At 47.3% G+C, this 17,438-nt stretch overlaps 1 protein-coding gene across 1 annotated transcript in view; it reads right to left on the reverse strand.

Moving 5' to 3' along the window:
- Positions 1 to 17,438, reverse strand: part of LOC139250611 (zinc finger protein 585A-like) — a 100,039-nt gene that overhangs the window by 48,050 nt on the left and 34,551 nt on the right. Inside the window, exon 4 of the mRNA XM_070873010.1 lies at positions 722 to 885. Within this exon, the coding sequence (XP_070729111.1) occupies positions 722 to 885 (164 nt within the window). The remainder of the gene's footprint in view (positions 1 to 721; positions 886 to 17,438) is intronic.

The following is a 17,438-nucleotide window of genomic DNA, read 5'->3' on the forward strand; positions in this document are numbered from 1 at the left end:
GGAGGAGGCCATTCAGCTCCTCGAGCCTGTTACATAGGAACAGGAGGAGGCCATTCAGCCCTTCGAGCCTGTTACACAGGAACAGGAGGAGGCCATTCAGCCCCTCGAGCCTGTTACATAGGAACAGGAGGAGGCCATTCAGCCCCTCGAGCCTGTTACACAGGAACAGGAGGAGGCCATCCAGCCCCTCGAGCCTGTTACACAGGAACAGGAGGCCATTCAGCCCCTCGAGCCTGTTACACAGGAACAGGAGGCCATTCAGCCCCTCGAGCCTGTTACACAGGAACAGGAGGCCATTCAGCCCCTCGAGCCTGTTCCGCCATTCAATGGGATCGTGGCTGATCTGCGACCTAGGAATTAAAACAGATTAGGACTGAGATGAGGAGGAATTTCTTCACTCAAAGGGTTGCAAATCTTTGGAATTCTCTGCCGCAGAGGGCCATTCCACCAAGAATGGAAGAGATATGCTGCGAACATGTGGGACATTGGCTCCTATCTGCAAACACACTTATGATCACTATTAGTGTCTCCTGAAATGCAAACACCCCCCACCCCCCTCAAATATGCACATACTGTCCCTTTAAATACCTGTGACCCCCCCTGGCTTGTGACTGCCTGTTTCCAATTGAAGGGACACACAGGAAAACAGTCTGACACTGAAACTATTGATTCAGAAAATACCCCTTGCAAAACAAAAAAGATGCATTTTTGTTTTACTCACAAGTGTTGAAATGTTTCCTCCACACAAAAAAAGCAGCTGAACCAAGAAACTTTCCTGCACTAGCTGCCTCTCGATTTAATGCATTAAAAAAATACAAATATATGTAAAGAAGCTGCAAAAAGAATATGAAATTCCAGCCCAGCATCCAGGCCTCACTGAACAATGAGAGTCAGGCTCCTGGATCCACCCAACTTGCTGGCTGCTGCTGGGCAATGTCCCGCCCCGCGGCCGCGTTGCCATTGGCTGGCCGCCCCGCTGCGCCGGCTGCTATTGGTCCGTCTCCCACGTCCATCAGGCGGCCCGGGCGGTCACGCCCCGCCCCGCGGTCAAGTTGCGTTGCACCGACGCTCACCAGCCACACACAATGGAGAAAGTGCCCTGTTGTGCCGCCTGCAGAGCAAGGGGAGGGGAGGGGAGGGAGATGGGGGTGTGGCTATCCCCCCAGTGACCTGGGGGCCAAAATTGTTACCCCCTCAATCAGGCTCACCAAAAACACAGGACTACGGGCTCATTCTCACACTGCTTGCCTGTAGGAGCTTGCTGTGCGCAAATTGGCTGCCGTGTTATGCCAGCGATCCAACAGCGTCGAAGCACTGACCGCCCGCGACCAGCTCCCACGTCGTCCGCACGCCCGACACGAGACGCCCCAAGCGAGCGCTCTACTCGGAGCTCCGACACAGCAAGCGAGCCCCAGGCGGGCAGAGGAAACGTTTCAAGGGACACCCTCAAAGCCCTCCCTGATAAAGTGCAACATCCCCCACCGACACCTGGGAGTCCCTGGCCAAAGACCAGACCGCCCTAAGTGGAGGAAGTGCATCCGGGAGAGCGCTGAGCACCTCGAGTCTCGTCGCCGAGAGCGTGCGGCAAACCAAGCGCAGGCAGCGGAAGGAGCGTGCGGCAAACCAGTCCCACCCTCCCCTTCCCTCAACCACTGTCTGTCCCACCTGTGACAGAGACTGTGGTTCCTGTATTGGATTGTTCAGCCACCTGAGAACTCACTTTTAGAGTGGAAGCAAGTCTTCCTCGATTCCAAGGGACTGCCTATGATGATGATGACAACAATGACTACACTCCAAGAAAAGTACTTAACTGGAAAGCATTTTGGGATAAGAATTAGGTGCAGGCCATTCGGCCCCTCGAGCCCGCTCCGCCATTCAATGAGATCACGGCTGATCTTCGACCTCAACTCCACTTTCCTGCACTGTCCCCATATCCCTCGATTCCCTTAATATCCAAAAATCTATTGATCTCCGTCTTAAATATACTCAAAGACTGAGCCTCCACAGCCCTCTGGGGCAGAGAATTCCAAAGATTCACCACCCTCTGAGTGAAGAAGTTTCTCCTCATCTCAGCCCTAAATGGCCGAGCCCTTATCCTGAGACTGTGACCCCTGGTTCTAGACTCCCCAGCCCGGGGGGAAACACCCTCCCTGCATCTACCCTGTCAAGCCCTGTAAGAATGTTGTATGTTTCAATGAGATCACCTCATTCTTCTAAACTCTAGAGAATATCGGCCTAGTCTACTCAATCTCTCCTCATAGGACAATCCCCCCATCCCAGGAATCAGTCTGGTGAACCTTCGCTGCACTCCCTCTATGGCAAGTATATCCTTCCTTAGGTAAGGAGACCCAAACTGTACACAATACTCCAGGTGTGGTCTCACCAGGGCCCAATATAATCGCAGTAAGACGTCTTTACTCTTAGACTCAAATCCTCCTGTAATAAAGGCCAACATACCATTTGCTTTCTTAATTGCTTGCTGTACCTGCATGTTAACTTTCAGTGATTGGTGTACAAGGACATTCAGGTCCCTCCGACCATGTGTTGTGGTTGTGAAAGGCGCTATAGAAATGCAAGTCTTTCTTTCACGTTTTGGACTCCCTCGCCCCTCGCGCCCCCCCCCCCACCGCACGCACACACACACGTGGAAATAACTTCTCCACGGCTACACTTCATAATTTCAAAGACCACCATCAGGTCTTTGCTGATAGTTATAAACCCTCCGTTCTGGTGGATTGACTGTTCACTCTATCCGTGAGCCCAAAGCCCAGGTAGTATTAACCAGCAAATTAATTGAACTGTAATCAGGGCAAATGATATATTTGCAGTTGATACAAACTTTATTCTCCCCAAAATGTCGAAACGACAAAGCCACTCCACCGCACTGACCCTCTCTTCTTCTCAGGCCGTCCCTCGGAGTCGAGGATGACTTGCTTTCACACTAACATGAGTTCTCAGGTGACTGATGAGACCATTGCAGGACCTACAGTCTCTGTCACAGGTGGGGCAGACGGTGGTTGGAGGGACGGGTGGGTGGGGTGCTTGGGTTGTCGTGCGCTCCTTCCGCTGTTTGAACTTGGCTTCCGCGCGCTCCCGGTGAAGGGACTCGAGGTGTTCGGCGCCCTCCCGGATGCTTTTTTGAGCAGTCTTGGGCCAGGGATTCCCAAGGGTCGGTGGGGATGTTACATTTGTTCAAGGAGGATTTGAGGGTGTCCTTGAAGCGTTTTCTCTGCCCTCCTGGGACTCGCTTGCACTGACATAGCTCCGAGTAGAGCGCTTGTTTTAGGAGTCTAGCATCAGGCCCGCAGACAATGTGGCCTGTCCGTTGGAGCTGATTGAGCCTGATCAGTGCCTCGATGCTGGGAATGTTGGCCTGAGAGAGACCCTTAACATAACACTGACCCTCGAAACACAATTGGTCACTTGGCTCAGCATCTATGCATGCGTCAACCAACTAGCAAAGCCGAGCACAAACAGCAAACTGGAGGCTCGCAGCAATATTGACTACACTTCCAATTGTAATTCATTGGGCGGGAAGCATTTTGAGATTACCGGAGATATAATAATGCGCGATATAAATGCAACAATTGTTTTTCTTCATTCTAACAGATTGCAGCTCATACGTTGAAAGCTATGAATCAAGTTCATTAAGCTTTTAACAGAAGTGAGATTTAAACAGATGGTCTCCTCGACACTGGGGAAGACCAAACGCAGATTGGGTGACCGCTTTGTGGGACACCTCCGTTCAGTCCGTAAGCGTGACCCTGAACTTCCAATTGCCTGTCACTTTAATTCCCCACTCCCACTCTGACCTCTTCGTCCTCAGCCTCCTACACTGTTCCAATGAAGCTCAACGCAAGCTCGAGGAACATACATACATAGAAACATAGAAAGTAGGTGCAGGAGTAGGCCATTCGGCCCTTCAAGCCTGCACCGCCATTCATTAAGATCATGGCTGATCATTCAACTTCAGTACCCCATTCCTGCTTTCTCTCCATACCCCTTGATCCCCTTAGCCGTAAGGGCCACATCTAATTCCCTTTTGAATACATCCAAAGAACTGGCCTCAACAACTCTCTGCGATAGAGAATTTCACAGGTTAACAACTCTCTGAGTGAAGAAGTTTCTCCTCATCTGGGTCCTAAATGGCTTACCCCTTATCCTTAGACTATGGCCCCTGGTTCTGGACTTCCCCAACATCAGGAACATTCTTCCTGCATCTAACCTGTCCAATCCAATCAGAATTTTATATGTTTCTATGAGATCCCCTCTCATTCTTCTAAATTCCAGTGATTATAAGCCTAGTCGATCCAGTCTTTCTTCATATGTCAGTCCTGCCATCCCGGGAATCAGTCTGGAGAACCTTCGCTGCACTCCCTCAATAGCAAGAATGTCCTTCCTCAGATTAGGAGACCAAAACTGCACACAATATTCAAGGTGTGGTCTCACCAAGGCCCTGTACAACTGCAGTAAGACCTCCCTGCTCCTATACTCAAATCCCCTCGCTATGAAGGCCAACATGCCATTTGCCTTCTTCACCGCCTGCTGTACCTGCATGCCAACCTTCAGTGACTGATGAACTATGACACCCAGGTCTCATTGCACCTCCCCTTTCACTTCGGTACTTTACAGCCTTCTTCGAGTTCAACAATTTCAGATCATAAATCTCTGTCCATATTTATTTTCCCTTTCGTCCTTTTTTTTTTAAACAAAGCTTCCCCCCGCTCTCTGTTTTACTCTTTCCCATGGCAGCTGGTGATTCACTTTCCCATTCACACCCCATCTAGACTCATCCTTGTTTCCTAACTTGTGCCATTACCATCTCAGTTTGGCCCATCATCCCTTCTGTCTCTCGAATCTCTCCTGCCTCCCGTCCCCCCCTTTCAGGGCCCCAGCAATTCCTTCAGAGTCTGTTACATCTCAAACTTTTGCCAGTTCTGGCGAAGGGTCACAGACCCGAAACGTTAACTGCGTTTTCCCGCTGAGATTTCCAGCATTTTCTGTTTTTATTTCAGATTTTCAGCATCCGCAGTCTTTTGCTTTAGTTTAAACAGATTTATCTAAGATTTACAATACTTCATGTCACTCACATCTCCTCCAAAACGACAAAGGCCAGAAAGTTTTTGCAGTTCTCTAAACAAGTTGAAAAGCTAATCTGTGGGAAAACGGAACCCTGTGGAGTCTGTCAGCCCCACCCATGCAGTGCTACACACGAGGAGTTGTCACCGAGCCACATCTATCTCGTTCCCGTTGAAATTAAACTGATCGAAAGACTTGCATTTATATCGCGCATTTCACAACCACCGGACGTCTCAAAGCGCTTTACATTTTGAAGCGTGGTCACTGTTGTAATGTGGGGAACGCGGCGCAGCAATTTGCGCACAGCAAGCTCCCATAAACAGCAATGTGATAATGACCGAATAATCTGGTTTTTGTTATGCTGATTGAGGGATAAATATTGGCCCCAGGACATCTTCGAAATAGTGCCATGGAATCTTTTACATCCACCTGAGACAGCAGACGTCTCATCTCAAAGACGGCACCTCCGACAGTGCAGCATTCCCTCAGCACTGCACCGAGGAGTGTCAGCCTGGATTTGTGTGTTCAAGTTCCTGGAGTGGGACTTGAACCCACAACCTTCTGACCCAGAGGCGAGAGTGCTGCCCACTGAGCCACAGCTGGCACTGTAACTTTGATGGTAAAGAAGATATTCTTCCCAAACGGATTCTGTTATGTATGTAAACCTGTAAATTCCATATCTAACCACCAGAGGGCTTATTCCCTGGAGTCCCAAGGGATCCCACAATCCCTTGGGAGCACCTGTATATAAGGAGGCCTCACAGGCTGGAGAGGCACTCGGAGATCTGTAATAAAGAACTACAGTCACACCTTACTTTGAGCTTGCAGCATCTAGTCTGACTCTTTATTCAAAATAAAACAACTGGCGACGAGATACAAATGACGAACCCCACCGCAACAATGCAGAGAACCGTGGGCACCCTGGAGAAATTTTCGGAGGGAGATGATTGGGAAATCTTTGTGGAGCAACTAGAACAATACTGCGTGGCCAATGAGCTGGAAGGAGAAGCGAACGCTGCCAAACGAAGGGCGATCCTCCTCACCGTTTGCGGGGCACCAACGTATGGCTCCATGAAAAACCTGCTCGCTCCAGCAAGTCATACGATGAGTTGTGCACACTGGTCAGGGAGCATCTAAACCCGAAGGAAAGCGTTCTGATGGCGCGGTATTGGTTCGACACGTACAAGAAGTCTGAAGTGGTGAGCTACATCGCTGAGCTAAGGCGCCTTGCAGGACATTGCGAATTTGAAGGACACTTGGAGCACATGCTCAGGGACTTCTTTGTACTTGGCACTGGCCATGAAGTAATACTTCGCAAACTTTTGACTGTAGAGACCCCAACCTTGAGTAAAGCCATAGCGATAGCCCAGGTGTTTATCACCACCAGTGACAATACCAAACAAATTTCTCAGCATCAGAGTGCTGCTGCAAGTACTGTGAACAAAGTAATGTTGTTTTCGAATCAAAATTTACAGGGCAGACCCCACATGCCTGCAGCTGCACGTCTGCAGATGATTCGGAGTCCACCATCAAGGGTGGTGAATTAACACCTTGTTGGTGCTGCAGGGGAGTTCATCATTTCCATTCATGCCGCTTCCAAGGTTACGTTTGCAAGGGCTGTAGAACAATGGGACACCTCCAACGTATGTGCAGGCGAGCTGCAATCCCTGCTAATCCTGCAAACCACCATGTTGCAGAGGAGGACAGATCCACGGTGGATCATAATGAACCAGAGCCTCAGACTGAGCAGGCAGAGGTATATGGGGTGCACACATTTACCACAAAGTGTCCCCCAATAATGCTGAAGGTTGAATTAAATGGACTCCCGGTGTCCATGGAGCTGGACATGGACGCAAGCCAGTCCATAATGATCAAAAAGACTTTTGCTAAGTTGAGATGCAGCAAGGCCTCAAGGCCAGTCCTGACTCCCATTCGTACTAAACTGAGAATGTATACAAAGGAACTGATCCTCGTAATCGGCAGTGCTACCGTAAAGGTCTCCTACGATGGAGCGGTGCACGAGTTACCACTCTGGGTGGTACCGGGCGATGGCCCCACACTGTTCGGCAGGAGCTGGTTGGGAAAGATACGCTGGAACTGGGACGACATCCGAGCGCTTTCGTCCGTCGACGATACCTCATGTGCCCAGGTCCTAAACAAGTTCCCCTCGCTGTTCGAACCAGGCATCGGGAAGTTCCAAGAAGCAAAAGTGCAGATCCATTTGATTCCGGGGGCACGACCCATCCATCACAGGCGAGAGCGGTACCTTACATGATGAGATCGAGCTGGACAGGCTGCAACGAGAGGGCATCATTTCACTGATTGAATTCAATGAGTGGGCCAGTCCGATTGTTCCAGTCTTCAAGGGAGACGGCACCATCAGAATTTGTGGTGATTACAAAGTAACTGTCAATCGTTTCTCACTGCAGGATCAATACCCACTACCGAAGGCAGATGACCTATTTGCGACGCTGGCGGGAGGGAAAACATTCACGAAGTTGGACTTGACCTCGGCCTACATGACGCAGGAGCTGGAGGAATCTTCGAAAGGCCTCACCTGCATCAACACGCACAAAGGTCTTTTCGCTTACAACAGGTCCCCGTTTGAGATTCGATCGGCCGTGGCGATATTCCAGGGGAACATGGAAAGCTTGCTGAAGTCAGTCCCGCGCACCATGGTCTTCCAGGACAACATCTTGGTTACAGGTCGGGACACCGTCGAGCACCTGCAGAACCTGGAGGAGGTTCCTAGTCGGCTTAATCGTGTGAGGCTCAGGCTAAAACGCTCGAAGTGCGTTTTCCTGGTGCCTGAAGTGGAGTTCCTGGGGAGAAGAATCGCGGCGGACGGCATCAGGCCCATCAATTCGAAGACGGAGACAATCAAGAACGCACCAAGACCACAGAACGTGACGGAGCTGCAGTCGTTTCTAGGACTCCTGAACTACTTTGGTAACTTTTTACCGGGTCTTAGCACACTGTTAGAACCCCTGCACTCTTTACTACGTAAAGGAGATGAATGGGTATGGGGTAAAAGCCAAGAAAATGCCTTTGAGAAAGCTAGGAAACTGTTATGGTCAAACAAATTGCTTGCGTTGTACGATCTATGTAAGCATTTGGTACTAGTTGTCGTAAGGGGTCGTATTGCAACAAGCTAATGAATTTGGGAAACTGCAACCGGTTGCTTATGCATCCAGAAGTCTGTCTAAGGCCGAGAGAGCCTACAGTATGATCGAAAAAGAAGCGTTAGCGTGTGTTTACGGGGTAAAGAAAATGCATCAATATCTGTTCGGGCTCAAATTTGAATTGGAAATCGACCATAAGCTGTTTATATCCCTTTTCTGAAAGCAAGGGGATAAATACGAATGCATCAGCCTGCATCCAGAGATGGGAGCTCACGTTGTCCGCATAGAACTACGCCAGCTGCCACAGGCCAGGCATCGAAAACTGTGCCGATGCTCTCAGTAGGCTGCCATTGCCCACCACAGGGGTGGAGATGGTACAGCCCGCAGATTTAGTTATGGTGATGGAAGCATTCGAGAGTGAGTAATCACCTGTTACCGCCTGACAGATTAGAACCTGGACGAGCCAGGACCCCTTACTGTCCTTAGTAAAAAACTGTGTGTTCCACGGGAGTTGGTCCAATGTCCTGTTAGAGATGCAGGAAGAAATAAAGCTGTACCAGCGGCGCAGAAATGAAATGTTTATACAGACAGACTGCCTCCTATGGGGCAATCGGGTAGTGGTGTCAAAAAAGGGCAGGGACACTTTCATTAGTGATCTCCACAGCACCCACCCAGGCATCGTAATGATGAAAGCGATAGCCAGATCCCACGTGTGGTGGCCCGGTATCGATGCAGACTTAGAGTCCTGCGTGCACAAATGTTCACAGTTAAGCAATGCACCCAGGGAGGTGCCACTAAGTTTATGGTCCTGACCCTCCAAACCGTGGTCCAGGGTCCATGTCGACTATGCAGGCCCATTCTTGGGAAAACTGTTCTTAGTGGTTGTAGATGCGTACTCCAAATGGATTGAATGTGTGATAATGTTGGCAAGCACGTCCGCTGCCACCATTGAAAGCCTACGGGCCATGTTTGCCACACACAGCCTGCCTGATGTCCTTGTAAGTGACAATGGGCCGTGCTTTACCAGTGCCAAGTTCAAGGAGTTCATGACCCGCAATGCGATCAAACATGTCACATCTGCCCCAGCGTCCAACAGTCAGGCAGAACGAGCAGTTCAAACAATCAAGCAGAGTTTGAAAAGGGTAACTGAAGGCTCACTGCAGACTCGCTTATCCCGAGTCCTGCTTAGTTACCGCACAAGACCCCACTTGCTCACTGGGGTCCTTTTCGCTGAACTGCTCATGAAAAGGGCACTTAAGACAAGGCTCTCGTTAGTTCACCCTGATCTACATGAATGGGTAGAGAGCAGGCGGCTTCAACAGAATACATATCATGATCATGCACACGCGAAATTGAGATAAATGATCCTGTATTTGTGTTGAACTATGGACAAGGACCCAAGTAGCTTCCTGGCATTGTTGTGGCCAAAGAGGGGAGCAGGGTGTTTGTGGTCAAACTTTCAAATGGACTCACCTGCAGGAAACACTTGGACCAAATCAAACTCAGATTTATGGACTATCCAGAACAACCCACAATAGACTCTACCTTTTTTGACCCTCCAACACACACACACACACACACACACGTGGCAACCGACCCAGCGGTTGACCACGAAGCAGAACCCATCATCCACAGCAGCCCAGCAGGATTCACCACCCCCAGCAGCCCAGCAAGGCCAGCTGCGTAGGAGCCCAGTGAGGGTCCAACAAACGACTCACCAAAACCAGCATTTGCACCGAGATGATCAACCAGGGAAAGGAAGGCCCCAGATCGACTCACATTGTAAATAGTTACACTTTGGTGGGGAGTGTTGTTATGTATGTAGACCTGTAAATACCATACCTAAACACCAGTCCCAAGGGATCCCATAATCCCTTGGGAGCACCTGTATATAAGGAGGCCTCACAGACTGGAGAGGCACTCTGAGATCTGTAATAAAGGACTATGGTCACACCTTACTTTGAGCTTGCAGTATCTAGTCTGACTCTTTATTCAAGACATAACAGATTCAATGGCCAAAACCCTGTCTGAAAGGGGTCCTGGTTTAATTTTGGATACCTGTAGAACAGATGTCACCATATGCGAGTCGTTACCCGGTGGAATGGCCAAAACAACACTGGCTTGCCTGAAAGCTCTGCTTTGAAATGGTTTCCAAACAATAGCCACTCTGTGGCAGAGTATAAATCAAGAAATAATGGAGGCTTGTAAGCAATAATCAATGGTGATTTTAATCATATTGATTGGACAAATCAAATTGGCAAAAGTAGCCTTGAGGAAGAGTTCATAGAGTGTATGCAGGATGGTTTCTTGGAACCAATGGTTCTGGGGGAGGTGGGACCAGTACAAACTGGACAGTCTGCACCTGGGCAGGACCGGAACCAATGTCCTAGTGGGAGTGTTTGCTAGTGCTGTGGGGGAGGGTTTAAACTAATATGGCAGGGGGATGGGAATCTAGGCAGGGAGACAGAGGGAAGTAGAATGGGGGCAGAAGCAAAAGGTAGAAAGGAGATAAGGAAAAATGGAGAGCAGAGAAATCAAAGGCAAAAATCAAAAAGGGCCACATTACAACATAATTCTAAAAAGACAAAGAGTGTTAAAAAAAACAAGCCTGAAGGCTCTGTGTCTCAATGCGAGGAGCATTCGTAATAAGATGGATGAATTAACTGCGCAGATAGCTGTTAACGGATGTGATGTAATTGGGATTACGGAGACATGGCTCCAGGGTGACCAAGGCTGGGAACTCAACATCCAGGGGTATTCAATATTCAGGAAGGATAGACAGAAAGGAAAAGGACATGGGGTAATGTTGCTGGTTAAAGAGAAGATTAACACAATAGTAATGAAGGACATTAGCTTGGATGATGTGGAATCTGTATGGGTAGAGCTGCGGAACACCAAAGGGCAGAAAACGCTAGTGGGAGTTGTGTACAGACCACCAAACAGTCGTAGTGAGGTTGGGGATGGCATCAAACAGGAAATTAGGGATGTGTGCAATAAGGGTTCAGCAGTTATCATGGGTGACTTTAATCTACATATAGATTGGGCTAACCTAACTGGTAGCAATACTATGGAGGAGGATTTCCTGGAGTGTATAAGGGATGGTTTTCTAGACCAATATGTCGAGGAACCAACTAGAGAGTTGGCCATCCTAGACTGGGTGATGTGTAACGAGAGAGGATTAATTAGCAATCTTGTTGTGCGAGGCCCCTTGGGGAAGAGTGACCATATATGGTAGAATTCTTCATTAAAATGGAGAGTGACACAGTTAATTCAGAGACTAGGGTCCTGAACTTAAAGAAAGGTAACTTCGATGGTATGAGGTGTAAATTGGCTAGGATAGACTGGCGAATGATACTTAAAGGGTTGATGGTGGATAGGCAATGGCAGACATTTAAAGATCACATGGATGAACTTCAACAATTGTACATCCCTGTCTGGCATAAAAATAAAACAGGGAAGGTGGCTCAACCGTGGCTAACAAGGGAAATTAGGGACAGTGTTAAATCCGAGAAAGAGGCATATAAATTGGCCAGAAAAAGCAGCAAACCTGAGGACTGGGAGAAACTTAGAATTCAGCAGAGGAGGACAAAGGGTTTAATTAGGAGGAGGGAAAGAGAGTATGAGAGTAAGCTTGCGGGGAACATAAAAACTGACTGCAAAAGCTTCTATAGATATGTGAAGAGAAAAAGATTAGTGAAGACAAATGTAGGTCCTTGCAGTCAGAATCAGCTGAATTTATAATGGAGAACAAAGAAATGGCAGACCAATTGAACAAATACTTTGGTTCTGTCTTCATGAAGGAAGACACAAATAACTTTCCGGAAATACTAGGGGACCGAGAGTCTAGCGAGAGGAGGAACTGAAGGAAATCCTTATTAGTCAGGAAATGGTGTTAGGGAAATTGATGGGACTGAAGCCGATAAATCCCCAGGGCCTGATAGTCTGCATCCCAGAGTGCTTAAGGAAGTGGGCCTAGAAATAGTGGATGCATTGGTGGTCATTTTCCAACATTCTATAGACTCTGGATCAGTTCCTATGGACTGGAGGGTAGCAAATGTAACGCTACTTTTAAAAAAAGGAGGGAGAGAGAAAACAGGAAATTATAGACCGGTTAGCCTGACATCAGTAGTGGGGAAAATGCTGGAATCAATTATTAAAGATGTAATAGCAGCACATTTGGAAAGCAGTGATAGGATCGGTCCAAGTCAGCATGGATTTATGAAAGGGAAATCATGCTTGACGAATCTTCGAGAATTTTTTTGAGGGTGTAACTGGTAGATTGGACAAGGGAGAACCAGTGGATGTGGTGTATTTGGACTTTCAAAAGGCTTTTGACAGGTCCCACACAACAGATTAATGTGCAAAATTAAAGCACATGGTATTGGGGGTAATGTACTGATCGTAGATAGAGAACTGGTTGGCAGACAGGAAGCAGAGAGTCAGGATAAACGGGTCCTTTTCAGAATGGCAGGCAGTGACTAGTGGAGTGCCGCAGGGCTCAGTGCTGGGACCCCAGCTATTTACAATATACATTAATGATTTTGACGAAGGAATTGAATGTAATATCTTCAAGTTTGCAGATGACACTAAGCTGGGTGGCAGTGTGAGCTGTGAGGAGGATGCTAAGAGGCTGCAGGGTGATATGGACAGGTTAGGTGAGTGGGCAAATGCATGGCAGGTGCAGTATAATGTAGATAAATGTGAGGTTATCCACTTTGATGGCAAAAACAGGGAGGCAGAATATTACCTGAATGGTGACAGATTAGGAAAACGAGGTGCAATGAGACCTGGGTGTCATGGTACATCAGTCATTGAAAGTTGACATGCAGGTACAGCAGGTGGTGAAGAAGGCAAATGGCATGTTGGCCTTCATAGCGAGAGGATTTGAGTATAGGAGCAGGGAGGTCTTACTGCAGTTATACAGGGCCTTAGTGAGGCCTCACCTTGAGTATTGTGTACAGTTCTGGTCTCCTAATCTGAGGAAGGACATTCTTGCTATTGAGGGAGTGCAGCGAAGGTTCACCAGACTGATTCCTGGGACGGCAGGACTGACATATGAAGAAAGACTGGATCGACTAGGCTTATATTCACTGGAATTTAGAAGAATGAGAGGGGATATCATAGAAACATGTAAAATTCTGATTGGATTGGACAGGTTAGATGCAGGAAGAATGTTCCCGATGTTGGGGAAGTCCAGAACCAGGGGTCACAGTCTAAGGGTAAGGGGTAGGCCATTTAGGAGAAACATCTTCACTCAGAGAATTGTGAACCTGTGGAATTCTCTACCACAGAAAGTTGTTGAGGCCAGTTCGATAGATATATTCAAAAGGGATTTAGATGTGGCCCATATGGCTAAAGGGATCAAGCGGTATGGAGAGAAAGCAGGAATGGGGTACTAAAGTTGCATGATCAGCCATGATCATATTGAATGGTGGTGCAGGCTCGAAGGGCTGAATAGCCTACTCCTGCACCTATTTTCTATGTTTCTATGCTATCTTAGATCTGGTAAAGTGTAACAAGTCTGGATTACTTAATGATCTTGTAGTGAAGGATCCTCTTGGAAGAGTGATCATAACATGGTAAAATTTCAAATTCAGATTGAGGATGAGAAAGCTTGGTCTCAAACTAGTGTCCTGAACTTAAATAAAGGTAATTACAAAAGTACGAAGGCAGAGTTGTTAAAGTGGACTGGGAAAATATATTACAGGACAAGGCTGTAGAAACGCGGTGGCAAACATTTAAGGAGACATTTAATAATCTCAGCAAAGATTTATTCAAGTGAGAAATAAAGATGCTAAGAGAAGGATGAACCATCCCTGGCTAACTCAGGAAGTAAAGGATGGTATCGAATTGAAAAAAAAGGCATACAATGTTGCAAAGGACAGTGGAAGGCCAGAGGATTGGGAAATTTTTAGAAACCAGCAAAGGACGACTAAAAATAATGATAAAGACAGAGAAGATAGCATCTGAGAGTAAACTAGCAAGAAATATTTTTTAAAAAACAGCTTCTACAGGTATATAAAAACGAAACGAGTATCAAAGGTAAAACGTTGGTCCTTTAGAAGACGAGACTGGAAAATTTATAATGGGAAACAAAGAAATGGCAGAGATTTTGCACAAATATTTTGCTTCGGTCTTCATGGTAGAGAACACTCAAAATATCCCAATAATTTATAATCAAGGAGCTATTGTGGGGGGATGGGGGTGGAGGAAGGGGGGGACTTAAAACAGTCACTAACACTGGAGATAAATTACTAATCAAACTAATGGGACTAAAGGTGGGCAAATCCCCTGGACCTGATGGCCTGCATCCTAGGGTCTTAAGAGAAGTGGCTGCAGAGATAGTGGATGCACTGGTTGTAATCTACCAAAATTCCCTGAATTCTGGAGAGGTCCCAGCCGACTGGAAAACAGCAAATGGAACACCTCTATTTAAGAAAGGAGGGAGACAGAAAGCAGGAAACTATAGACCAGTTAGCCTACCATCTGTCATTGGGAAAATACTGGAGTCCTTCATGAAGGAAGTAGTAGCAGGACATTTAGAAAATCATATTGCAGTCAAGCAGAGTCAGCATGGTTTTATGAAAGGGAAATCATGTTTGACAAATTTGCTGGAGTTCTTTGAGAAAGTAACGAGCAGAGTAGATAAAGGAGAACCAGTTGATGTCGTATATTTGCATTTCCAGAAAGCATTCGATAAGGTGCCACACAAAAGGTTACTGCACAAGCTAAGGGCTCACAGGGTTGAGGGCAATATATTAGCATGGATAGAGGATTGGCTAACTAACAGAAAACAGAGAGTCGGGATAAATGGGTCATTTTCCGGTTGGCAAACTGTAACTAGTGGGGTGCCACAGGGATCAGTGCTGGGGCCTCAACTATTTACAATCTATATTAATGACTTGGATGAAAGGACCGAGTGTAATGTAGCCAAATTTGCAGATGATACAAAGATAGGTGGGAAAGCAAGTTGTGAGGATGACCCAAAGAATCTACAAAAGGATATAGATAGGCTCAGTGAATGGGCAAAAATCTGGCAGATGGACTATAATGTGGGAAAATGAGAGGTTATCCACTTTGGTAGGAAAAATAGAAAAGCAAATTATTATTTAAATGGCGATTACAAAATGTTGCGGTACAGAGGGACCTGGGGGTTCTTGTGCATGAAACGCAAAAAGTTAACATGCAGGTACAGCAAGTGATCAGGAAGGCAAATGGAATGTTGGCCTTTATTGCAAAGGGGATGGAGTATAAAAGTAGGGAAGTCCTACAACTGTACAGGGCATTGGTGAGACCACACCTGGAGTACTGCGTACAGTTTTGGTCTCCTTATTTAAAGTGGGATATACTTATATTGGAGGCAGTTCAGAGAAGGTTCACGAGGTTGATTCCTGAGATGAAGAGGTTGTCATATGAAGAAAGGTTGAGCAGATTGGGCCTATACTCATTGGAGTTTGAAGAATGGGAGGTGATCTTATTGAAACATATAAGATTCTGAGAGGGCTTGGCAGGGTAGATGCAGAGAGGATGTTTCCCCTCGTGGGGGAATCTAGAACTAGGGGGCATAGTTTCAGAATAAGGGGCCGCCCATTTAAAACTGAGATGAGGAGGAATTTCTTCTCTCGGAGGGTTGTAAATCTGTGGAATTCTCTGCCCCAGAGAGCTGTGGAGGCTGGGTCATTGAATATATTTAAGGTGGAGATAGACAGATTTTTGAGCGATAAGGGAGTGAAGGGTTATGGGGAGCGGGCGGGGAAGTGGAGCTGAGTCCATGATCGGATCAGCCATGATCGTATTGAATGGCGGAGCAGGCTCGAGGGGCCGAATGGCCGACTCCTGCTCCTATTTCTTAATATGTTCTCCGCATGTGCCATGGACTGGGGATTAGCTCCGACCCACTGCACTGTGCACATCGAGAAACGGAGAGAGCAGTTTCCTCTGCGATTCACCAGCAATCCCTTCATAACCCAGGCATTGGACCAGCTAAAACAGTCATCTATAATATACGGTACGGAGATCCTGAAACTCAAACTACCCAAAGCACCGACTGCTCCAGGGTTTAAAATTGTTCAATTAAAAAAAATGAAAGAAAAATGTAACAGGCTGGGGGCTCTTTTGTCTAGAAAAGAGAAGATTTGGGGATGACCTGATAGAGGTCGTTAAGTTTATGAAAGAGTTTGATAGGGTTGACGTATGAAAAGGTTTCCACTTGTGGGGGGGGGGGGGGGGGGGAGACCAGAATTAAGGGCCATAAATATAAGATAATTACTGTGCTAGATGGTGTCAGCTGTTGCTCAGTGGGTAGCACCCTCGCCTCTGAGTCAGAAGGTTGTGGGTTCAAGTCCCACTCCAGGGACTCGAGCACATAAATCTCGGCTGACACTCCAGTGCAGTGCTGAGGGAGCTCTGCACTGTAAGATGAGACGTTAAACCGAGGCCCCGTCTGCTCTCTCAGGTGGGCATAATAGATCCCGTGGCACAATTTCGCAAGCAGGGGAGTTATCCGCGATGTCCTGGCCAATATTTATCCCTCAACAACACAACATAAACGGTTTATCTGGTCATCGCTGTGCGTGGGAGCTTGCGGTGTGCAAAATAGCTGCTGCGTTTCCCACATTACAACAGCGACTACACTCCAAAAGTACTTCAATTGACTGTAAAGCTCTTTGAGATGTTCGGTGATCGTGAAAGTGTTTCTTTTCACTAATAAATCGAGCAAGAGTTTGAGGAGAAACCTCTTTACCCAGAGAGTGGCGAGAATGTGGAACTCACTACAAGAGAGTAGTTGAGGCGGCTAGCATAGCTGTCTTTAAGGGGAAGCTAGATAAGTCCGTGAGGGAGAAAGGGAGAGAGGATTATGCTGAGGGGGTGAGATGAAGACAAATGGGAGGAGGCACATGTGGAGCATAAACACCGGCACAGACCAGCTGGTCTGTTTCTGTGATGTAAAATTCTACATAAAATTCTGGTGGGGGGAATTTGAAATGTCAAAGACCATGCAGAAACAAATTCAGCTAAAAAATTGCGATCTGCAACTTGTGTGTGTGTGTTGTCCAATTAGCAGTGAAGAACCTCCCTGAATGCACAAGACAAAGTCAGCAATTATTTCCCAGCCCTTAAGCAGGCAGTGTTGGGCCTTTTCCTTGCTCTGCTGCAGTCCGTGTGAAGTAAGTGTGCCCACAATGGGGAGGGGTAGGGAATTCTAGGGTAGCGACCCAGCGACGAGGCAGGAATGGT

The sequence above is a fragment of the Pristiophorus japonicus genome, unplaced genomic scaffold (genome assembly GCF_044704955.1).
Source record: "Pristiophorus japonicus isolate sPriJap1 unplaced genomic scaffold, sPriJap1.hap1 HAP1_SCAFFOLD_401, whole genome shotgun sequence".
In the NCBI taxonomy this organism is placed as follows: Eukaryota; Metazoa; Chordata; class Chondrichthyes; family Pristiophoridae; genus Pristiophorus; species Pristiophorus japonicus.